Here is a 24,695-nt window from a genome sequence, read left to right as displayed (position 1 = left end):
CTGGCTCTTAAGGGAGCCCAGGGATAGCCTGGCGTCCAGGCCCGATGAGAAAGCCAAGTACCTTTGGGAGGGAATAAGGGAGTGGGATCTGGCCGTGAGATTCGCAACAAGTAACGAAAGCTCTCCAGGTACGGTAATAGATCTTGGCGGAGGCTGGCTTCCGTGCCCTGATCATTGTTCTAATGACGTCCGGTGAGAGCCCTGCCTGGGTTAGAACCCAGGTCTCAAGGGCCACGCCGTCAAATTGAGAGCCCCTGAGTTTTGGTGGTAGAACGGGCCTTGTGACAAAAGATCGGGACGGTCGGGGAGACGCCAGGGGGCGTCTGCTGTAAGTTGCACGATGTCGGCGTACCATGTACGTCTGGGCCAGTCCGGTGCGATCAGGATGGTTGGAACTCCCTCTTGCTTGATCTGCCTCACGACTCTGGATACCAGGGGGAGAGGTGGAAAAATGTACAGAAGCTGGAGCTGGGTTCAGTCCGGAACCAGGGCATCTGCTCCGAGCGACCGCGGATCGCGTGTCCTGGCCATGAAATTGGAGACCTTGGCATTGAGATGGGATGCCATTAGGTCGACGTCCTGGGTCCCCCAGCGATGGCAGATCTGGCGAAAAATTTCGGGATGGAGGAACCACTCCACCGAGCCCATTCCTTGTCTGCTGAGAAAGTCGGCTTCCCAGTTGTCCACACCCGGAAGGTGGACCTCTGAGAGTACCGACCTCGTGTCTTCCGCCCAGTGGAGGATATATGCCACCTCTCTCATCGCCTGGGTACTGCGGGTCCCGCCTTGGTGGTTCACATATGCCACCGCCGTGGCATTGTCTGACTGTACTCTGATATGAGAGGCTGCCAGTAAGTGACGAAAGGCTCTCAATGCCAGGAAGATGGCCCGAATTTCCAGGATGTTGATGGGCATGCTCACTTCCACTGGTGACCACTTGCCCTGTGCTCTGTGATGTAGGTGCACCGCACCCCAACCTGTCAGGCTCGCGTCAGTGGTCAGGACCTTCCATTGACCTGAGAGAAAAGATTTTCCCGTTGCAAGCGAGGTTGGCTTGAGCCACCAGTGCAGGGACCTCCTGGTTGCTGATGTTAGCCGGAACTCCCTGTCGAGGGAGAAAGGATTCCTGTCCCAGGACTTGAGGATGGCTAGTTGAAGAGGCCTGAGGTGAAACTGGGCAAATGGTACCGCCTCCATTGCTGCTGCCATCCTGCCAAGGACTCACATGGCAAACCAGAGAGATCGGGGGGATTGCGGAGGAGCATGCAAACTCCTAGACGGAGAGCCAGTGCCTTGTCCCTGGGAAGGAGCACCAGACCCCTGGAGGTGTCGAATAGCATCCCCAGGAATGTCAAAGACTGACTCGGGGCAGTCAATGACTTTTGCAAGTTGACTAGCCAGCCCAGGCGACTCAGAATGTCGATTGTGATTGAGACGCTGACCTCGCAGTCCTTGAAGGTGGAAGCCTTGATGAGAAGGTCGTCCAGGTATGGAACGATTACTATGCCTCTAGAATGTAGAACGTCCATGGTGGCTGCCATGATCTTGGTAAACGTTCTTGGAGCCGTGGCGAGTCCGAACGGGAGAGCCACGAACTGGTAGTGGTACTGGTTGATTGCGAACCTGAGAAATCTCTGATGGGCGGGAGCAATCGGTATATGCAAGTATGCGTCTTGTATGTCTATGGAGGTGAGATATTCTCCCTTCTCCATGGACGCAATGATTGACCGAAGGGACTCCATGCGAAAATGACGAACCCGAGCATACTTGTTGAGTTGTTTTAGAGTTGTTTTAGGTCTAGTATGGGCCAAACGCTGCCTCCCTTCATGGGGACTACAAACAGATTGGAGTCGAACCCTCGGAAGCGCTCTTCTGCAGGAACCGGTACTATGACTCCTGCCTGAAGGAGGGAGGAAACGGCTTGATGGAAGGCACGAGCTTTGTCTGGCGGTTTTGGGGGAACAGAGAGGAAGAACCGGTTCGGTGGGCTGGAAGTGAACTCGATCTTTTAACAGGAAGACACTATTTCCTTGACCCACCTGTCTTCTGTAATATGCAGCCAGACCTGCTGAAAGAGTAGCAGTCGTCCGCCTATGGGTGGGGTGTCTTCCGGAATTTGTGAGTCATGAAGAGGAGAAAGTCTGAGGTTTCCCTCGTTTGGGCTTTGCCTGGCCTGCTTTCGACTGCCAGGTCCTGTCCGGCCTCTGCGCCGCCCGTGGGTTGTCTCTGCGCGGAGAGAGCGGTTACGATTTTGTGCTGGGCGCGAGATGGACCAGCCTGAAGAATTCCAAAAGGATCGGAGTTGAGTTTGCTTACGCCTTTTGAACGTGCACTTAGGTTTTAGTTGAGGGAGAGAGGTACTCTTACCCCCGGTGGCACTGGATATCATTGTGTCCAACTTTTCACCGAAAAGCTGCCCACTGAGGTACGGGAGATGCGTGAGGGACTTCTTTGAGGCCGCGTCCGCTTTCCATTCCCGCAGCTAGAGGATACGCCTGATCGTGATGGCGTTTGTTGCTATTCCCGCTACACCTCTTGCGGAATCCAGAGCTGCATGAAGCATGTAATCTGCTACCACCGCTATTTGCACCGCCTGGTCCGACAGCTCAGGATTTGAGGCTTGGAGGCCAGCCTGCAATTTTTTGGCCCAAGCTACAATGGCCTTGGCTGCCCAGACTGAAGCGAACGCGGGAGCCAGAGAGGCCCCTGCCGCTTCGCAGATTGAACGAGCCATGCGTTCTACCTGCCGGTCTTCTACGTCCCTGAGGGTTGAGCTATCTGGCAGTGAGAGGAGGGTCTGTGCTGCTAGCCTAGAGACTGGGGGGTCCACTTCGGGTGGATCTGTCCACTCCTTGGTGTCTTTCTGTGGAAAGGGGTACCTTGCTTCCAGATATTTGCAATTGGCGAATTTCTTCTCAGGCTGCGAAAAAGTAAGTATCGCCTGAAATTCCGGGTGATTAGAGAAGACCTTAGGTGGTTTTAGAACACTTTCAAAATAAATTTTGTGTTCTGGGGCTTCCGGGGGTGGATTAGAAATGTCCAGCACCCGAAGGATGGAAGAAATTACATCCTCAACTAGCACCGTATTGCTCGGGGGGCCAGGGGCCAGAGACCTCTCCGAGTCGGAGTCACAGATGCCTTCTGATTCCTGCGTGTCGCTAAGGCGTTCCCTGGTGGGCGAACTGGGGCGGAGGTCTTCTGTGGTCGGGGATCGCTGTGGAGATCTGCGTTGTCTTACTCTGTTAGGGGAAGGTCTAGGTGACCTGGAACCACGGTGTCTCTTCCTGGAGGGTGATGACCAAGTGCTATGTGATGACTCGGATGAACGCGACCTGTGGGTCCGCTTACGTCTGTGTCGGAAACGGCATGTCCTTGACACGAGCTGTCCCTTTGCTGGGTAACGTTCATAGCCGACGCATGACCCTGCAGAGCCTGGAGTAGTGTGGAGGTTAGGTTATCTATGGACTGTGTCATAGACTGTGACATCTGAGTAGCCCATTGCGGCATGGTAGCTGACGCTGAAGCAATGGTAGGGGCTTCTTGGGGCTGACCCAGTATTTTGGATACAATCCCGGCAATGCGGGTACGTGCTGCCACTGGGGAGAGTGGTTTTGCAGGCTGTGCAGAAAGCATAAAAGCAGTCCTGCCTGGTTCCCTTCCTTGAGCCCGGCATAGTGCACAGAGGCTGGCTATCAGGGACCCTACAGGGGTGGCTACGCAGAGGAAAACTATAGGAGAGCCTTATAGGTAACATGGATTCACAGCCGTGTAAAGAGAACCCAGCTGTGATCTTACCCAACCAGTGTGCCCCTAGGTCCAGTGCCGACAATTCACAGTCCTGTGCCCCCCGGAGACTGCTGACGTTGCTTCTGATGTCACAGACTGCATATGCTGCAGCGAAGATCGCCGCCGAGAAAACGAGGAGGAAGAAGGGGGCGGAGAGCTGAAAAAGAGCATGCAGGGCTATGTAAAAACGCGCCCTTTCTGCCTCGATCCGCCCCTTCTATGACACTGTAGTGTCATATTCGTCATCCGGGGGGCGGGGCGGGGGGCGGGGAGGAGGCAGCGGCTTTAGCTAGGCCGAAGCCGTGGTCTAAATTAGAAGCCTGATGCCCAGAAGGGCTCCAGGCCGACGTGGATGTCCGGGAGGGGGTCGGATCTGAACCAGACCCCTCTGGATTGAGAGGCAGGATAGCGGTGGGGCTAGCAGCGGTAACGGGGCCATGTGAGGGGTCCCCCTGAGGCGCTATGGAGCTGATGCTGCCGTAGAGACAGGGGCGTGGGAGCCCTGTCTCTGTATGTGCCATGTCTGCCTGCACTCTCCCCCGGCCCCAACAGGAGCCCGCAGCAGGGCTGGGGTCCCTGGCTGTTTAAGCTGCAGAATGCTGCCTTGTACCGACCCTACCTGAGGCGTCTCAACCTAATGCCCCCAGAGGGGGATTAGGGAGGGTGCGTCTGTCACCATCAGGGGTCTTCATCCTCGCCTCGACCTCAACCCAGACCCCAAAGGGATTGGGGAAGGAGGGGGGTGTCGACTTCGAACCAGTACCTGAGGGACTGGGGAAGGAGTGACATGGGGAATAGCCATTTCAACTTCAATCAGGCACCCCATAATAGGGGGCCGAGGAAGGAGCCATGCCGGGAGTCTCGCTAGAGACCCACTTTTCTTCATCCGCAATCCGTCGGAAAAAAAAAATCTTTAGGTGTGCCTCCTTGCGACACTAAGCAAAAACTGGAGAAGGCTGACGCCGCCCAGGGGTGTAAACTGCAGAGGAGGAGCCAAAGTTAATCTTTTTCAGATTATGCATAGTGTCGCCTCCTAGTGGACAGCAGCATAACACCCATGGTTCTGTGTCCCCCAATGAGGCGAGAGTAAGTAGATTTCTCTAATATGATATGTTACAAAGATGCTTCTTTTCATATATAATATTTATTTTTTTTTATTTTTTTTTTAAAGCAATGGTTACTCTTTAACCCCTATAACATCCTAACAAAATAAAGAAGTTTCAAAAAAATGACAAAAATAAAAAAATAAAATTACTAAAGATTTTCATAAATAAATGCAAATCATATCGGTCTAAATTTACCACTAACAAAGTAAAATGCATCATGAAAAAAAAAATCAATCTGAGAATCACTAGAATTGGAAGAAGCATCCCAAAGTTAGATGTCAGATTGGAAAAATCTCTACAGGTCTGCAACATGTAAAGTCTCTATCACAATTTTCGGTGGAGCTCGTCCCATGTATTAGCAGAAATTCTACTATTTAGCTTCTTCCCGGGGACATGTCTCTAGAAGAAGCCGAAAGGGCGAAACTCCAGGTCAAGCAGTATGCTGAGCATAGGTTTCATTGGGGGTGGACAGGCAGCGGCGGGTCCTGGCAGCGATTTCTGGCGGCGATCCGGCGGACAATTCGTGGCCGGACTGCGCCTGTTGCTGATTGGTTGATTGATTACACACAGCTTTGGCAAAAATTAAGAGAAGATTGCACAGTTTTATAAAAATCAGCTTCTCTACATGTCTGACAGCCATTCCATTCCAGTGTCAGTTGAATTCCAACCAGAGTACACCTCATTCCACTTAATGTGCTTCTGATTAGGTGATCACCTGAACCAAATCTTATTTAACGAAGGAAAGTATAAAAAACCCTGCTGTGGTGTTCACAATCCTCTTGCAATAGGACAAGCTGGATGGCAAAACAAGTGCTAGTTATATCCCAAAAGTAATAGGAATGAAAAAATAACTTTTAACTATGTCAAAGGAGTTGAAAAGAAAAGTCTTGAGTGAGGAAAAGAAGGGCTCAATTCTGGCATTCCTAACAGAGGGATACAGTGAGCATCATGTTGCCTCCATCCTTAAAATTTCTAAGTCGGTAGTCCATTACAATAAAGTCAAGCAGCAGAAATTAGGGACAACAAAGCTACAGATCGGCAGAACAAACGACTCCCCACTGACCATCATGACCGTCATCTTATTCAAATGTCACTCAGCAACCGCAGGATGACATCAAGTGACCTACAAAAGGAATGGCAAATGGCAGCTGGGGTGAAGTGCATGGCAAGAACAGTTCGGAAGAGGCTCCTAGAGTCAGGGCTCAAGTCATGTAAAAGTAGAAAAAAGCCTTTCATCAATGAGAAGCAAAGGAGAGCCAGGCTGAAGTTTGCCAAAGACCATAAGGATTGGACCATAGAGGACTGGAGTAAGGTAATCTTCTCTGATGAGTCTAATTTTCAGCTTTGCCCAACACCTGGTCTAATGGTTAGACGGAGACCTGAAGAGGTGTATTTTCTCTAATAAGATATATTACAAAGATGCTTCTTTTCATATGTAATATTTATTTTTTTAAAGCAATGGTTACTCTTTAACCCCTATAACATCCTAACAAAATAAAGAAGTTTAAAAAAAATGACTTAAAAATAAAAAAATAAAATTACTTAAGATTTTCATAAATAAATGCAAATCATATCGGCCTAAATTTACCAATAACAAAGTAAAATGCATCATGAAAAAAAAAAAAATCAATCTGAGAATCACTAAAATTGGAAGAAGCATCCCAAAGTTATTAAATAAACTGAGAATGGAAAAATCTCTACAGGTCTGCAACATGTAAAGTCTCTATCACAATTTTCGGTGGAGCTCGTCCTATATATTAGCAGAAATTCTACTATTTAGCTTCTTCCCGGGGACATGTCTCTAGAAGAAGTCGAAAGGGAGAAACTCCAGGTCAAGCAGTATGCTGAGTATATGGTTTTTGTTTTCCAAAACTGGATTATATTGATCTGGTCTTTTGTGGGTATGGTGATTTAGTTTGAGAATAAGAAAAAAAAATTGTGAAAGGTTTTATACTCTTAGCTAGAGATATTGCTGTGTGCGCACCACATAAAGCCCCGCCCACAGGACCGCCCTGAAGCACGACAATCTCATTAACTCAAAACTGAAAATAAGGATTAAACAACAACCACAAGACGGATTTCATCAACCAAGGTATCATTTTAATTGGTATAACGGCGCTGACCTGACACTGTTTGTAGGTTACTCGGCACAAGCCTACGGACAGGTTCCCTTTAAGAATCATTATCATCAATATAACATTAGTGGGTGGGCGTCATCCAGCACCACCAACAAACCAGGGTTGCCTGGTGTGCTGGCCAGATGTGATCAGTTGAGGAGCTAAACAGCACAGCGCCGTCAACTGTATAGTGGCCATGGTGGGGTACTGCAGCTCCACTCCCATTCATAAGAATAGGGGCGGTTGTACAGTGCCTGACGGAAGCCACTGTACAGTTGTGCAGCTCCTCAGTTGATCACATCTGGCCATCGCCAGCCCCAAAACAGCTGATCCCAGCCCTCCCACCAACTGGATATTGAGGACCTGTCTAGTCCAAGGACAAAGTCATCAATATAACAGTAACGCAGCGCTCTGCAATAACTGCGAGGCTATAGAAGGCAAACCGTGCACAAGTTTTAATCAAACTCCATTGCAATTTTTTTTTTCGATATGCGAAAAGTAAAAGTGCCAAAAAAGGTGGAGAATACCTTTAATGTTTAAGGAAATCATCTAGATTCAGTTTAAAAAAAAAAAAAAAAAAAAAAGTTGCAGAGATGTGTCAGACCCCAACATCTTCAAGATTTTATTCATTTTACAAGAAAAATAGAAGAAAGCCAAACTGTCCTCACCCCTGGAACATTAGCCGCCATTGTCCTACACGGTGGATTCGTTGGGGTATTCCCATGCAATCTGCCATTGTATCTAATCTCCTGCCAGGCAGGGGGCTTAGTTCTGGGTCGCTGGCAGACTGTAGGAAGCGAGAACTGAAACTTCACTTCATGGTGAAAAGCCACAAACTAACAAAATAGTCCCTGTCTGGAAGAAAAGCATTCACCTCTCAGACTTCAAAGCCAAGCCACAGACACTGGTTCCCGGGTAGGGAGTCATAAGGTGGAGAGGGGGGACAGCTGGATGGAAAACAAGTTCAGCAACGACAACACGTTCACAGATCGCTGCAAACCCGATGATTGCACACAAAAAACTTCAAAGAGACAAAATCACATTACAACGATTCAGTTTAGGGCATATGGATGTCATAGGAGGGGGTCCTTCACTTCGCTGCCATCTCCGTACCAGGGCATTAAAAAAAAAAAAAAGCTGTGGATGTCACTCTTGTAGACCCCCAATAATGACATTTGAATCGCTGCCTGCAATACTACATTTTCCCACTGGAGGACGCTGTACGGGAAACGACAGAGGATGGTAACTTCCAAATAGCTGGACCCAGAACGATCAGCCGACGAGCACAATGGCTCCCATATGACCTATCCCCCTGGGTAAGTGACTGGGCCATTAGCCATCACACCCATACGGGGGGCAGAAGGACTAGTGGGGTCTACAGCCCTTCTACCTGTCTTCATGGCACATACATCTGGCTATTACATCAATAAACCTTTAAGTACGCGACCAGTTATTGCTTTTGGTTTTTTTCCCACCCCTTCTTCCATGAGATATAATGCTCCCCCTTCATTAGCAGTAGGAAGGCTTGTTATTTTTTTTGTACTTTTAAATATTATGCACTGAAAAGGTGGGAGGGATCCAAGTGTGGTGAAATAAGTGATTCAGCCATTGCTTTTTTGTCATTGTGAAACCCTCAGCTGTCAGCTTTAGCAAGGCTGGTTTTCAAGAGCAGAGGTCCCCACGCCATTTAATAAAAAAATGTAAATAATTAAAAAACCGGCATGAATGGTAAACAAACACACAGCAAGTATAAAATCCTTTAATTGAATAAAAACAAAACACACATTTCCCTTTTTATTTAAAAATAAACACAGTTCTACTCACCTAACGCCCATTCCATTGAAGCCCTCATCTCCTGTAATAAAGAAAAAATAAAAAACAACCATATTCCTCACCTGTCCGTCGTTCTGTCCCATGCCGTAATCCATATCTGGGGATAAATAGTTTTCACAGAGCGCAGCATCAGTGAGCAGTAGTGACATCATCAAGGTTACCGCAGGTCACTGAGGCTGTGTTCCAAGCTGGGCCCCTGAACTGTGCGAACCAATATACATGGCCCCTTATACCAGCCCCCCCAGTTGTCTGCTTTTGCTTGGCTGGCTGTCAAAAATGGGGGAGACCGCACACCATTTTTTAAAATTATTCATTTAAATAATAATTTAAATAAATAAATAAAAATAACACCGTGGAGATCCCTCTATTCTTGATAACCAACCTTGCTAAAGCTGACAGCTCAGGGTTGCAGTCTGCAGCTGTCAATTTTACCTGGCTGGTTATCAAACATACAGGGGAACCCATGCCGTTTTTTTTATCCATTTAAAGCGCCGGCACTGGATTATGTATGCTCCTATCAACCACTGCCTGCTCTTGTTATTAGCATCAGCAGCAAGCGTAGCCTAATGGGAGGAGTCTCATCAGCCGACACCAGTGACAGGAGGTAAACATTTTACGTACGATAACAGCTACGGGCTCACAATGTCATTTTACAGAGTGGGAACTGCGGCTGTCTGACCGGTGGTAATGATTTTATCGCCGATCAGAGGCAGTGCTTGCTGCACTGTGATGCACTTGACGGCATAGCAAACACTGGATGTTCAGATCCCCATTCAAGTCAATGGGGTCTGCGTTCAGGTTCGGGTATTGGACTGGTACCCAAACTTATTTTTTTTAACCATTTGGCCAAACCTGCCAGACCCGAACAATTAAGGGATCTGCCCATCTCTACAGATGGCACCACAATTCTCCAGGTCAGTGGGAGATATTATACTTGTGCATATTTTTATTATTACTATTATTTAAGTGGTTCAAAAAATTACAGAAAAGGAGAAAAAATAAAAAGTCTGTGCTGCAATTTCCTGAGATTTGTTTTCTTTTCAGTGTCTACAATAAGGGTTATAATTTAACATTTGGCTAGATCAGGCTTTTATGATATTTATTTTTAATCTCTATTTCTGGAAGGTAAAAATCACGGTCTCCTATGAAGCACCAAAATAGTGGCACAGAGGACCTTAAGGACACCCCCCGACTGCTATGGCAAACCCGTCACATGAGATAAGACCACAAGCGTCCAAATGAACAGTCGAGAGACCGACAAGCTCGGGTGCTAACCGAGTGTATTCGGCGTAATCGAAAAATATGTTCGAGTCCCCGCCGCTGCATGTCTCGTAGCTGTTCCACAGCCGCAATGCATGCAGGGATTATCTGTTTGTTAGACAATCCCTGCATGTATTGATGCGGTCTAACAGCTGCAAGAAATGCAACCTTGGGACTCGAACATATTTTTCGAGCATGCCGTAGTCACTGGATTAGCACCTGAGCATGCTCAGAAAACACCTTATCACATTACTAGTAAGGATCCTGCAATCGCCACCACCAGCTACATTTCATCTCTCTTGCGGAGGGCTTTCTTAAGCAGTCTTACTAATATTAAGGCCCATCACAACACAATACGTTTTGGTGAATTGTCCTGGTCACTGGTCTTGCCAGGGATGTCGTCTGATCATCGGCACTCACCGTCTCATGAATGCTGGAAATAAGTCGGGCGTCATGTGGCTCCATCTTATAAGGCCACAACATTAAACACTTGAGTGGAACATAGGTGAAAACCAACAAGCGCAAGGTCTGAAGGCCCCCGTTTTCACACTGACACTATAGGACCATTATATTGTAATCCCAGGACAAAGTGATATAGAGAACAATTAATAAATCGTTATGGTGGAGTCAGAAACTATTTTAATAAAAAAAAGTAATTACATGACAATAAGCAAATTTCTCAAACACATTGTTGTCCTCGTCGTGTTCTTACACCATGGCCTCCATATGGAGGAGCTTCAACGCTTCAGAGATCTGAGGGCTGGTGTCCATCTGTCCGTACATGCCCACCAGGAAGGCTCTGTGCAGGAGTATGGCTGCGTGTTCTGCAGAGACAGAGAGGACTGATAGCCAAGTACTATATAATATGGGTAAAATCCACCCATGAACGTAGGTAACAAATCTGCCCATGAACGTGGGTGCTAACATAGCTATATTCAACATTCAGCATGGGATTGGCTGGGGGGGTATGCCACTGCGCAGGGAATATTCAAGGAGGGGACACAGCGCTGTGCCAGTACCACATCAACTCAAGCCCTGTGATTACATTACTGGTACAAAATCACAAAAAAAAGGGTAAACTCACCCTGGCAAAGAAGTGTGTACTCGGGAAGATTCCGCAGTGCCGTCTGGACTACTTCAAAGTCCCTGCTGCCCAAACAATACATGAAGGTAGGAAGGAAGTCTGCTGCAATGCTGGGTGCAGAAAAGAGGGGAGTCATTAAAATTAAAAAGGGTTTATATTAAGTTAATAAGCTATCTGCGATCAAATGTAGGGGATAAATGATTGATCGCTTGGGAGTGAGTCCTACCACTAGGACTCCCCACCGATCCTGAAAATGTGGCTCTACAGAGGTCGAGCACGGGCAACTTCTATATGGGGTCGTCGCAGGTCTCCTGAAAGCAGAACTCGGAGAATGAATAGAGAGATGATGGCATATGTTCAGCCGACCTGCTGCGGAGCCTTGATCAGTGGGGGTCCAAGTGGTCAAACCTCCTGCGATTGGTATCATATTGACTTTGGTACATGCTCTTTAAGTGGCTGCACATTGGAGAAAATCAGTACTGACACCAGTCAGAACACATATATAATCAGCACCGCCATTTAAGACCAAATACCTAGGACAAAGCAGACAAAGGGGGGGGGAGCAGACACCCAGAACCTGCCGTTCTCCATCTGTGTCCTAGAAGGCGCTGGTGCAAACACTTATCAACCCCTTTAACCTTTTGAGCCTGACCAAGCATTGAAAGAGTATGAAGAAGCGTGCATGTATGCGCCAATGACTGCATCATTTCCCTAATTTCTCACACATGTGCCCGATTCATAAAGTGAATGAGTGAAATAAAAAATGTTGCCCAGCTGGTAACCGGTCAGTCCAGACAGGTTTTCTAAAGGGCAGCACTTGTAGCAGATTTGTGCGAGCGCCATTTTTGAGGATGGAGTGGAAATTGCGTCTTTTCTATCAGTGTAATTCCCATTATTAATATGCCAACCACGTGTGTGATTGCAGCTGAGGACTGCGCGCTACACATCAGAGCTAAAAGGGAAAGAAGAAACGTAAAGGCAAAAGCTCCGAAAATAAAGCTGCGGCTCTCACCTGGGATTGCACTGAATGGCGCGTAAGGCCAGGGTGAAGGCCTGATTGCGGCACGATTCCTCGGCGGAGCTCATAAGTCTCTGAAAATCACTCTGCGAAAGAAAAGAAAGAGGCGTGCGACACTCAGTAGATCTTCAATAATGAAAGCGCAGTGTACAACATTGATTCTCCCCCCCTACAGAGTTCACAAGATCACAGACGAGCCGACGCGCGTCCTGCTCCCTCGTTATATCCTATTGGTATGGAACAAGATGGCAGCACCCCCTGCAGTAGAAATAAGAGGAACCGAGCCCTCCAGGAATACCGCGAGTGTAGCAAGTCACTGATCACTTCACAGGCGAGGACGACGGTATTCCATAAAACGACTGCAATCCTTGGGTTTGGATAGTAAGTCAATTGAATACACCCGGTCTGTATTGCGTCTGACTGCTTTAAAGGGGTCGTCCAGGATTAGAAAAATGTGTCTGTTTTTCTGCAAAAACAGCGCCACTCATGTCCAGAGGTTGTGTCTGGCGCTGGAGCTGAGCTCCATTTGAGCTACCTCCCATACACAAGTGTGGGGCTGAGTCTGGAAGAAAGCAGCCATATTTTGTTTCTAAACCTGGAAGACACCCTTAACTCAAAAAAAAAAAAAAAGAAGCTGCCTAGTGCCGACAACCCCTTAAGTTGAAGAATGAACCCACCGATCACCACAGGCCAGGTTTCTTTAACCCAAAGTGTGCCAGCGGACATTGCAGGAGTGTAGAATTACATGGCTTTCATTTCAAAGAACAGCAGAACACTTACAAGGGGTTATCCGGTGCCGCGCTCTTCTGCATCGAAAGGGAAGTGGTGCCAATTATGTAATGACACTACACATTTGCTGTGACGTGTGTACGATACCTGCAGGTTGTGCCCATGACTCGGCAGGTTTGTCTTAGAGGGAATCTGTCAGCAGGTTTTTACTATGTAATCTGACTGCAGCGTAATGTAGGGATAGAGACCTTGATTCCAGCAATGTGTCACTTCGTTTCCTGAGTGCAGCAGTTGTGATACAATCACAGTTTTCTCTGCTGCAGATCTAGCAGAGCTCAGAATACTGAGCTGTGTAGCTCCCCACCCACATCACTGACTGGATGATTTCTGTATACACTGAACAGTGTGCCAATCAAAGGTGGTGGTGCAGGTGGACCAAGAGGCACCTAGTCATCTAGTGATAATCTACTGCTGATAAAACCAATTTTGTTTAAACAGAAAAACACACAATAGTGATACATCGCTGATATCCGCCCCTACACCAAGCTGCTCTCAGATTACATAACAAAACCTGCTGACAGATTCCCTTCAACGTCATAAGCCACGCTAGATAACTCGTTAGAGAAGTCACTGTTACTTATGAGCGCTTATACTGGCTCATGGGGGGGAGGGCGTGCTATTTTAATGTCCATATACTCAAATAGGGACCATTGGAAGGGGAGGTTAACACACGACAACCCATTTAATGCATTTTTAGTAACTAATAAAAAGGTTTCCCCATTACAAGTGTCTCCTGTTGCCCAGAGCGGCATTCAGGACCAGAAGGTTGTGCCAGGTTCTAACAATGCTGAAGATACAGTTGTGGCCAAAAGTATTGACACCCCTGCAATGTTGTCAGATAATACTCAGTTTCTTCCTGAAAATGATTGCAATCACAAATTCTTTGGCATTATTATCTTCATTTAATTTGTCTTAAATGAAAAAACACAAAAGAGAATGAAGCAAAAAGCAAAACATTGATCATTTCACACAAAACTCCAAAAATGGGCCAGACAAAAGTATTGGCACCCGCAGTCTAATACTTGGTTGCACAACCTTTAGCCAAAATAACTGCGACCAACCGCTTCCGGTAACCATCAATGAGTTTCTTACAATGCTCTGCTGGAATTTTAGACCATTCTTCTTTGGCAAACTGCTCCAGGTCCATGATATTTGAAGGGTGCCTTCTCCAAACTGCCATTCTTAGATCTCTCCACAGGTGTTCTATGGGATTCAGGTCTGGACTCATTGCTGGCCACCTTAGAAGTCTCCAGTGCTTTCTCTCAAACCATTTTCTAGTGATTTTTGAAGTGTGTTTTGGGTCATTGTCCTGCTGGAAGACCCATGACCTCTGAGGGAGACCCAGCTTTCTCACACTGGGCCCTACATTATGCTGCAAAATTTGTTGGTAGTCTTCAGACTTCATAATGCCATGCACACGGTCAAGCAGTCCAGTGCCAGAGGCAGCAAAGCAACCCCAAAACATCAGGGAACCTCCGCCATGTTTGACTGTAGGGACCGTGTTTTTTTCTTTGAATGCCTCTTTTTTTCTCTTGTAAACTCTATGTTAATGCCTTTGCCCAAAAAGCTCTCCTTTTGTCTCATCTGACCGGAGAACATTCTTCCAAAACGTTTTAGGCTTTTTCATGTAAGTTTTGGCAAACTCCAGCCTGGCTTTTTTATGTCTCAGGGTAAGAAGTGGGGTCTTCCTGGGTCTCCTACCATACAGTCCCTTTTCATTCAGACGCCGACGGATAGTACGGGTTGACACTGTTGTACCCTCGGACTGCAGGGCAGCTTAAACTTGTTTGGATGTTAGTCGAGGTTCTTTATCCAACATCCGCACAATCTTGCGTTGAAATGTCTTGTCAATTTTTCTTTTCCGTCCACATCTAGGGAGGTTAGCCACAGTGGCATGGGCTTTAAACGTCTTGATTACACTGCGCACGGTAGACACAGGAACATTCTGGTCTTTGGAGATGGACTTGTAGCCTTGAGATTGCTCATGCTTCCTCACAATTTGGTTTCTCAAGTCCTCAGACAGTTCTTTGGTCTTCTTTCTTTTCTCCATGATCAATGTGGTACACACAAGGACACAAGACAGAGGTTGAGTCAACTTTAATCCATGTCAACTGGCTGCAAGTGTGATTTAGGTATTGCCAACACCTGTTAGATCCCACAAGTAAGTTACAGGTGCTGTTAATAACACAAATTAGAGAAGCATCACATGATTTTTCGAACATTGCCAATACTTTTGTCCACCCTCTTTTTTATGTTTGGTGTGGAATTATATCCAATTTGGCTTTAGGACAATTCTTTTTGTGTTTTTCATTTAAGACAAATTAAATGAAGATAATAATAACAAAGAATTTGTGTTTGCAATCATTTTCAGGAAGAAACTTAGTATTATCTGACAAAATTGCAGGGGTGTCAATAATTTTGGCCACAACTGTAGTTGCTGGCTGAAAATGCGTTAGGCAGACATCTCTCTCCCCCACACACAAAACAATTTTTTTTCGGCTGAGCATTCATGTGTTTTTAATGGGGAGAGGAAAAAGCCACTGCCAGACCCTTCTGGCGGTGATTTATCTGCCTTGCAAACAAAAGGGTCAGGCACTATATAGGCCCGTATACACATCAGAGGGTTAGCTGGGTTCGGCTGACTCTCATATGTGTATAGAGGCATTAGAAGTGCGACCACTTACCCGTTCTGACATAAGGATGGCCATATTATGGTGGTGGACATTAGTAGAGATGGCTTTGCTGCGGCTTTCAGAGCGGATTGGTCACATCACATGCAATGTAATCTGGATTGATTTTTAGGACACCGGTGCAATCCTTCAGATTTGGTTTTAATAACAAAAGGATGAGACTTGTAGGATAAATAAGGGGAAAGGGCCGAATCAAACAACGATGGTGAGTGTCGGTCATACTCACAGCGAAGAAGGACAGGATTTCAGGCCTACGCATGGACATTTCATCTACGTCGCTCAGGACCTGCAGGATGTCTGGAAGAAAGAAAAAAAAAAAAGGAAATAAAGGAAATGAGTCCAAGAGACATCGACTTAAATCTATCACAAGCCGACGCCGGAGAGAAGCCGGGTCAGCGTGACACAATCAGCGGCTGGGATAGAAACGCAGTCTTTCAATCAAGCAATTCATTTTGCAGAGAGAATGAAGTGCGATGACAGATCGGCATGGATCATGGGAGAAGGGGCCCAGCTGCCAGCTCCGCACGGCTCACATCGCCTCGGGCAATGCTTTGGCTTTCAAGAACTGATCAGATTGCAAGTGGACCCAGCCGTGGATACAGAATTACCAGCAGTGTAACCGAGGTGCATTAAATAAGAATAATAAAAAAAAAGAAAATCAAAACTCTACAGATCTGGATCGCTCGTGGGATTTCTTTAATTATATTTGGAGCTTTCTAAACTTCTCTCTAATAAATATTGACTGCTGCGTTCTTCCAAAGGTTCGGAAACATCTGAAGCTTTCCTTGCCTGTGGCTGAAGGGACGCAGAAACATATTACCGAATACATCTTCAAGCCAATCCACGGCCATAAAAGAACGAGACCAACGTCTCGGGACCGCTAAATATTAAAGACTTTGAGTCACCTTTAACACCACAGTGAATAATTATATACATACATGGAGGTGTAAAAAGAAAGACTTCAGTCACACTCTTTACTTACCATTGTTGCTTATCATGTCCCCGTTAAGAAGAACAAAAAAAAAAAAAAAAAAAAAAAAAAAGACGTGGAGAATGCAAATCAGGGTATTTCGCAAGAGAACGTCATCACTCCACTCTACTGATCCTGAAGGGGACACGGCGTCACATCGGAGCTGAATCCCCATCTCTGGAGTTACCCAATGAGCTAATTAGCATTGGGACCGCAGACAAATCAGTGGCCTTCTGGCTCTTGTAAAATGATGACTCCCAGGTTGCCCTGACAGCTGTGATGTAGCTTCCAAGAGCTAAAAAGTCACAGGTCGCAGCTTTGGAGGAGTCACTCGTGCATTGGACAGAGATCATACACTACATTTTCATCATGGCGCTCTTCGTGCGATGCTTACCCTCTACGGTGTGGCTGCGCGAGATCCTCTTCAGGTAAGGAGCCATCTCTGCGGCAGTTAAAGGTGTGAACATGGATACGCTGACCAAGGGAAGCGAACCTGCGGCCGGTTCATCTGTACCAAAGTAAAGAGCAAAACAAATACGAAATATACAGAAATAATGAGAATTGGCATATATACATCGTGGCATCAGGTCAAAATAATGGAACCTGTAGGGCTGCAATATATTTTATGGTCATCATTTCTGCGTTAATTCCTTTTACTGTATGGGCCCGCCCCCGAGGAGCCAAGAGTTATAGAGCCTTACTCACAAATCATCCCTGCATTTAGTAAGGAAAAAACCACATCATGTAAGAAAGTCTTGTAATGTTATCAACTGCCGGTTTCTTTAGCTGTTGCACATTCCTGGGTATTAGGGTGGACCCCCGTGGATATCCAGAGGTCATGGCTATTATTAAGTGGGACATGGCATGTGATTCATGCAGCATAAATCAGAGACAGGTTCCTTTATTACAAATACCCACTTTTCACACACAGTCAGCTCGTATTGATTACTATAACTACGATTGGGGAAAATACAAAATATATGTGGATAGTTGTTTGGCACAGTAACAGTAGTCAGGAAGGTTTTTAGTTTTGCTTTTAATTTGTTTCACCCTCAGGCTTATTTGGCAGAGGACAACTAAAACTTATGAATTTCTTGCTTTTTTGCGGCATCTCACTATGAAAGTGAATGTTGGAAACTAATTGTGCGGCGTGTACGTTACATACCTTCTTTCTCTTCATCTGCGCTCTTCTCCAGAGTCCCACCTCTGCTGGGCAAGCTCAGTCCCGCCAGGAGAGACTTAAGGGCCGTCAGGTCACTATTCTCAGATGACAGACCGCTGGAAGAAAATATATAACCAAGTGATCACTTATCAATAATTTTGTGGACAGAGGTCAATAGAAATTGCTTCACATACAGCATGGCTGACTTTTTTTTGCCCTGCAAAAAGGAGATTTTTGTGTACTCACCGTAAAATCTCTTTCTCTTAGCCTTTAAGTGGGGGACACAGAACCGTGGGTGTTATGCTGCTGTCCACTAGGAGGCGACACTATGCATAATCTGAAAAAGATTAACTTTGGCTCCTCCTCTGCAGTATACACCCCTGGACGGCGTCAGCCTTCTCCAGTTTTGTGCAAAAGCATTAGGAGGAATGTACCAGAAACATAACCATGCCTGTAAAAAAAGGCTACTATAAACAGGCTCAAACAACAATATGAGAACCCAACCGTAACAACGGCCCGCAAGGGCAACAGGGTGGGAGCTGTGTCCCCCAATTAAAGGCTAAGAGAAAGAGATTTTACGGTGAGTACACAAAAATCTCCTTTACTCTGTCGCCTTATTGGGGGACACAGAACCGTGGGACGTCCCAAAGCAGTCCCTGGGTGGGAAGCAGTGGACGAATATTGTGCTGACAGTCCTCTAGACTTGGGGTACTGCCGCCTGCAGGACCCGTCTACCCAGGCTCGCATCCGCTGAGGACTGGGTATGCACTCTGTAGTGTTTTGTAAATGTGTGCAGGCTAGTCCAAGTGGCTGCCTTACACACTTGATGTGCTGAGGCTTGATGCCGAATGGCCCAAGAGGCCCCTACCGCCCGCGTAGAGTGTGCCGTGATACCGGCCGGAAGGGGAGAATTGTTGAGGCGGTAAGCCTCTTGAATGGTGGACTTGATCCTCTTAGCAAGGGTGGCTTTGGAAGCCGGTAGGCCCTTGCGAACGCCTTCTGGAAGGAAAAGTGAATCAGACTTCCAGAAGGGAGCAGTCCTAGACACGTAAATACGCAATGCCCTGACAAGGTCAAGCGTATGCAGAGCCTTCTCTACCCTATGAACGGGAGCCGGGCAAAGAGACAGTAGTGATATTTCCTCACTGAGGTGGAAGCTGGACACGACCTTCGGAAGGATGGTACTGTACGGAGAACCACCTTGTCCTGGTGAAAAACCAGGAAGGGTTGTCTGCAGGAAAAGAGCTGAAAGTTCAGACGCCCTGCGTAGCGAGGTGATTGCCACCAGGAAAAACCACTTTCTGTGATAGAAAGCGGAGTGAGACCACCCTAAGGGGTTCAAAAGGAGGTGACTGTAGTGCTGTCAAGACCAGGTTGAGATCCCACGTCTCCAACGGACGTTTGTAGGAGGGAACCAATCGGGAAACCCCTTGGAGAAAAGTCTTCACTTGCGGCTTGTTAGCAATACGCCTCTGAAAGAGCACTGAGAGCGCTGACACCTGGCTCTTCAGCGAGCCCAGGGATAGCCCGGCGTCCAGGCCTGACTGAAGGAAACCGAGGACCTTTGGAAGAGAATAGGGAAGTGGAATCTGCCCACGAGAGTCGCACCATGTGAAGAAAATCTTCCAGGTACGATAGTAAATCCTGGCTGGAGTTGGCTTTCGAGCCTTGATCATGGTTTTAACAACGTCCGGTGAAAAACCTGCTTGGGTCAAAACCCAGGTCTCAATGGCCACGCCGTCAAATTGAGAGCCCCTGAGTTCTGGTGGAAGAACGGGCCTTGTGACAGGAGGTCGGGACGTGTGGGGAGACGCCAGGGGGCGTCTGCCGTGAGTTGCACGACGTCGGCGTACCATGTACGCCTGGGCCAGTCTGGAGCGATCAGAATGGTGGGAACACCCTCTTGTTTGATCTTCCTCAGGACTCTGGAGATCAGGGGGAGGGGTGGAAAAATGTACAGAAGCTGGAACTGGGTCCAGTCCTGAACCAGGACATCTGCTCCGAGCGACCGCGGATCGCGCATCCTGGCCATGAAATTGGGAACCTTGGCCTTGAGATGGGATGCCATCAGATCCATGTCCGGGGTCCCCCAACGATGACAGATCTGACAGAAGACTTCGGGATGGAGAGACCATTCCCCCGAGTCCATTCCTTGTCGGCTGAGATAGTCGGCTTCCCAGTTGTCCACACCCGGAATGTGGACCGCGGAGAGTACCGACCTTGCAGCCTCCGCCCATTGTAGGATACGCTTTACTTCGGTCATCGCCTGGATGCTGCGGGTGCCGCCTTGATGGTTCACGTATGCCACTGCCGTGGCATTGTCCGACTGTACTCTGATATGAGAGTCTGCCAGCAAGTGATGGAAGGCTTTCAACGCCAGGAAGATGGCCCGAATTTCCAGGATGTTGATGGGCATGGTCGATTCCCTTGGTGACCACCTGCCTTGCGCTCTGATGTAGGTGCACCGCGCCCCAACCCATAAGGCTTGCGTAGGTGGTCAAAACCTTCCATTGACCGGAGAGAAAGGATTTTCCCCTTGCAAGCGAGGTTGGCTTGAGCCACCAGTGCAGGGACCTCCTGGTGTTTGCTGATAACCGGAACTCCCTGTCGAGGGAGAACGGATTCCTGTCCCAGGACTTGAGGATGGCCAGTTGAAGGGGTCTGAGGTGAAACTGGGCAAATGGTACCGCCTCCATTGCTGCTGCCATGCTGCCAAGTACTCTCATGGCATACCGGAGAGATCTGGGGGACTTGCGGAGGAGTGTGTGAACTCCCAGACAGACAGCCAGTGCCTTGTCCCTGGGGAGGATCACCAGACCCTTGGAGGTGTCGAATAGCATCCCCAGGAAGGTCAGAGACTGACTCGGGGTAGTCGAGGACTTCTGTAAATTGACTAACCATCTCAGGCACGTCAGAGTGTCGATCGTGATCGAGACATTGACCTCGCAGTCCTTGAGGGTGGGGGCCTTGATGAGAAGGTCGTCCAGGTATGGAACGACTACTATGCCTCTGGAGTGCAGAACGTCCATGGTAGCTGCCATGACCTTTGTAAATGTTCTGGGAGCCGTGGCGAGACTGAACGGGAGGGCCACAAACTGGTAATGGTCTTGGTTGATTGTGAATCTGAGAAACCTCTGATGGGCGGGAGCAATCGGTATATGCAAGTATGCGTCCTGTATGTCTATGGAGGCAAGATATTCTCCTTTTTCCATTGACGCAACGATTGACCGGAGGGATTCCATACGGAACTGACGAACTCGAACATACTTGTTGAGTTGCTTGAGGTCTAGTATGGGTCGGACGCTGCCTCCCTTCTTGGGCACCACGAACAGGTTGGAGTAGAACCCTCGGAAGCGCTCTTCTGCTGGGACTGGCACTATGACTCCTGCTCGCAGGAGGAAAGAAACCGCTTGACGGAAGGCCTGAGCTTTGAGCGGGGATTTTGGAGGGACAGAGGGAAAAAACCTGTGCGGTGGGCTGGTAGTAAACTCGATTTTGTATCCTGAAGACACTATTTCCTTGACCCACTTGTCTTCTGTAATAGGCAGCCAGACCTGCTGAAAGAGTAGCAGTCGTCCACCTACAAGTGGGGTGTCTTCCAGAGGGCATGAGTCAGGATGAGGGAAAAGTCTGAGGTTTTCCTCCTTTAGGTTTTGCCTGGCTTGTCTTTGATTGCCAGTTCCTGTCCGGCCTCTGTGCCGCACGTGTGTTGTCCCTGCGGGGGGAACGATTACGGTTTTGTGCTGGGCGTGAGACGGACCAGCCTGAAGAATTCCGAAAGGATCGGAAACGAGATTGATTACGCCTTTTAAACGTGCGTTTTGGTCTTAGTTGGGGAAGTACTTTTGCCCCCGTAGCATTGGATATCATTGTATCCAGCTTTCCACCGAAAAGACGGCCACTGAAATACGGGAGATTTGTTAAGGACTTTTTTGAGGCCGCGTCCGCTTTCCATTCTCTTAGCCAGAGAATACGCCGGATTGTGATGGCGTTTGATGCTATTCCCGCTATTCCTCTAGCAGAGTCCAACGCTGCATGGACCATGTAATCTGCCACCACTGCAATTTGCACCGCCTGGTCCGCCAGCTGAGGATTTGACGGTTGAAGGCCCTTTTGCAATATAGATCAGCCCAAGCCATGATGGCCTTGGCTGCCCAAACTGAAGCAAATGCGGGAGCCAAAGAGGCACCTGCCGCTTCAAAGATTGAACGAGCCATGCGTTCGACTTGTCTGTCTGCTGTGTCCTTGAGGGTTGAACTGTCCGGCAGCGAGAGAAGCGTTTGTGCTGCCAGCCTAGAGACTGGAGGGTCCACTTCAGGCGAATCTGTCCAATCCTTGGTGTCTTTCTGTGGAAAGGGGTAATTTGCTTCCAAATACTTGCGATTGGCGAATTTTTTCTCAGGCTGCAAAAAATGCTTAGAAAGGATTTTTTGAAATTCAGGGTGATTAGGGAAGACCTTCGATGGTTTCTGAACACTTTCAAAGGAAATCTTGTGTTTTGGTGCTTCCGGGGTTGGATCTGAAATGTCCAGCACCCGAAGGATGGAAGAGACGATATCCTCAACTATTGCAGTATTGCTAGGGGGACAAGAGACGAGATAATTCTCTGTTTCGTTGTCTGGGTTAGAGTCACATATGCCTTCCGAGTCTGTGGTCGGAAATCGTTGCGGAGATCCGCATTGTCTGTCTCTGTCAGGGGACGGACTAGGTGACCTGGAGCCACTGTGTCTCTTCCTGGAGGGGGACGACCGAGTGCTATGAGAGGACGCAGATGAATGGGACCTGTGGGTCCGCTTACGTCTGAGACTGTCGGAAGTGGCATGTCCCCGAGATTTAAATGCATGACCCCGGACCTGCTAGCGCGGGCTGCTCTCCCATTTGGGTTCCGGCCAAGGCTCAAGCTGCTTAGCGGCCGCCACCTGATGAATGCAGTCACGCTCGGCCTAGAACGGCCGGTGGCCTGGGTAACGTTCATAGCCGAGACATGACCCTGCAAAGCCTGCAGTAGTGTAGAGGTCAGGCTATGTATGGACTGTGTTATAGACTGCAACATCTGAGTAGCCCATTCCGGTATGGAAGAAGACGCAGAAGCGTTGGTTCTGACCCAGTGTTTTGGACACAGTCCCGGCAGTGTGGGTCCGTGCTGCCCCTGGGGAGTGGTCTTGCAGGCTGTGCAGAATGCTCTTGCCTGGTTTTCTTCCTTGAGCCCGGCATCATGCACAGAGGCTGGCTAGCAGGGGTCCTACAGGGGCTATGCAAAGGGGAGAACTTATAGGTAATATGAATGCACAGCTGAGTAAAGAGAACCCAGCTGTGATCTTACCCCACCAGTGGGCCCTTAAGTCCAGCGCCGACAAATCACAGTCCTGTGCCCCCCGGAGACTGTTGTATGACTGTCAGCTATGTTTCCTGCTGCAGCAAGATGGCCACCGGGATGGTGGAGGGGGAAGGGGGCGGAGAGCTGAAAAGGGCGCGCTGAGCTATGTAAAAGCGCGCCCCCTTCCTGCCTCGATCCGCCCCTTCTATGACACTGCAGAGTGTCATTTTCGTCATCCGGGGGGCGGGCCAGGGGGCGGGAATAGGGCGGCGACTTCGGCTAGGCCGAAGCCGCGGCCTAAATTTGATACCTCATGTCCAGAAGGGCTCCAGGACGGCGCGGTTGTCCGGGGGGGGTTGGATTCAAACCAGACCCGCCCCGGATTGAACGGCAGGCTAGCGGTAGGGACATGAGCACCACCTGGGCCCTGTGGGGGGTCCCTTTGAGGCGCTATGCAGCTGGTGCTGCCAGAGATAGGGGCGCAGGGAGCCCTGTCTCTGACAAGTGCCATGCCTGCCTGCACCTCCCCCGGTCCCAACAGGAGCCCGCAGCTGGGCTGGGGTCCCTGGACTTGTAAGTGGCCGAATGGTGCCTGATACAGGCCCTACCTGCGGTGTCTCAACCTAATGCCCCCAGAGGGGGATTAGGGAGGGTGCTGCTGTCACCGTCAGGGGGGCTTCATCCTATCCTCGACCTCAACCCAGAGCCCAAGGGAACTGGGGAAGGAGGGGGGGGTCTCGACTTCGAGCCAGTACCCGAGGGACTGGGGAAGGAGCGACATAGGGAATAGCAGTCTCGACCTCAACCGGGTACCCCTTAATAGGGGACTGAGGAGGGAGCCATGCCGGGAGTCTCGCTGGGGACCCGCTTTTCTTCATCTGTAATCCGTTGAAAAAAAAAAAATCAAGGAAAAAAACGGAGTAAAAACTCTTAGGTGTGCCTCCTTGCGACACTAAACAAAAACTGGAGAAGGCTGACGCCGTCCAGGGGTGTATACTGCAGAGGAGGAGCCAAAGTTAATCTTTTTCAGATTATGCATAGTGTCGCCTCCTAGTGGACAACAGCATAACACCCACGGTTCTGTGTCCCCCAATAAGGCGACAGAGTAAAGGTATACCAAGGTAGTGGAGCTGTAACCTCTGGTTCTACAGCTCATATACTACTACTCCAAGTATGTCCTGACAGCTGGAGGACCAAGTCACTAGAAATATCCACACAAGTTGGATCAGACCATGTAGCGCATCCTCCTCAGACCGTGGGTGTTGAGTGAAAGGAAGACTTGGCTGTTAAGATGCCCACTCATTTGTCTCAAGTTATAACCCACTGTCAGAGGTGCAGATTACCCCCTCCCATGAATAACACATAGTTATTCAGTCAAGGTGAATGTACATGTTTTTTTTGGGGAGGGTTGAGAAAAAAAAAATGTTAAAAAGATCATCAGTCGAACAAGCCATTTGGCACTGGTTATCACTAGTCATGAGCCAACGTGCTGGGATAAGGTGTTATCTGAGCATGCTCAGGTGCTAACTGAGTGACTTTGGGGTGCTCGAATAATGCGTTTGA

At 48.4% G+C, this 24,695-nt stretch overlaps 2 protein-coding genes across 3 annotated transcripts in view; both read right to left on the bottom strand.

The window, feature by feature from the left end:
• Positions 1-10,891, bottom strand: part of LOC141058961 (uncharacterized) — a 29,688-nt gene extending 18,797 nt beyond the window's left edge. The window contains exon 1 of the mRNA XM_073555175.1: positions 10,763-10,891. The gene's annotated coding sequence lies outside the window, so the exon portion shown is untranslated. The remainder of the gene's footprint in view (positions 1-10,762) is intronic.
• The window catches only part of INTS1 (integrator complex subunit 1), a 102,986-nt gene continuing 89,015 nt past the window's right edge, over positions 10,725-24,695 (bottom strand). For both annotated transcript variants that reach the window (XM_073555173.1, XM_073555174.1), the window contains exons 43-48: positions 17,819-17,931; positions 17,048-17,161; positions 15,910-15,980; positions 12,199-12,290; positions 11,187-11,296; positions 10,725-10,926 (exon numbers count right to left, since the gene is read on the bottom strand). In XM_073555173.1, coding sequence (XP_073411274.1) covers positions 10,811-10,926; positions 11,187-11,296; positions 12,199-12,290; positions 15,910-15,980; positions 17,048-17,161; positions 17,819-17,931 — 616 coding nt within the window. In that variant the 3' untranslated portion in view covers positions 10,725-10,810. The remainder of the gene's footprint in view (positions 10,927-11,186; positions 11,297-12,198; positions 12,291-15,909; positions 15,981-17,047; positions 17,162-17,818; positions 17,932-24,695) is intronic.

This window comes from Dendrobates tinctorius, unplaced genomic scaffold, assembly GCF_039654945.1.
Source record: "Dendrobates tinctorius isolate UK_male_01 unplaced genomic scaffold, ASM3965494v1 ptg000222l, whole genome shotgun sequence".
NCBI lineage: Eukaryota > Metazoa > Chordata > Amphibia > Anura > Dendrobatidae > Dendrobates > Dendrobates tinctorius.
This window is presented reverse-complemented; position numbering and strand designations above follow the sequence as displayed.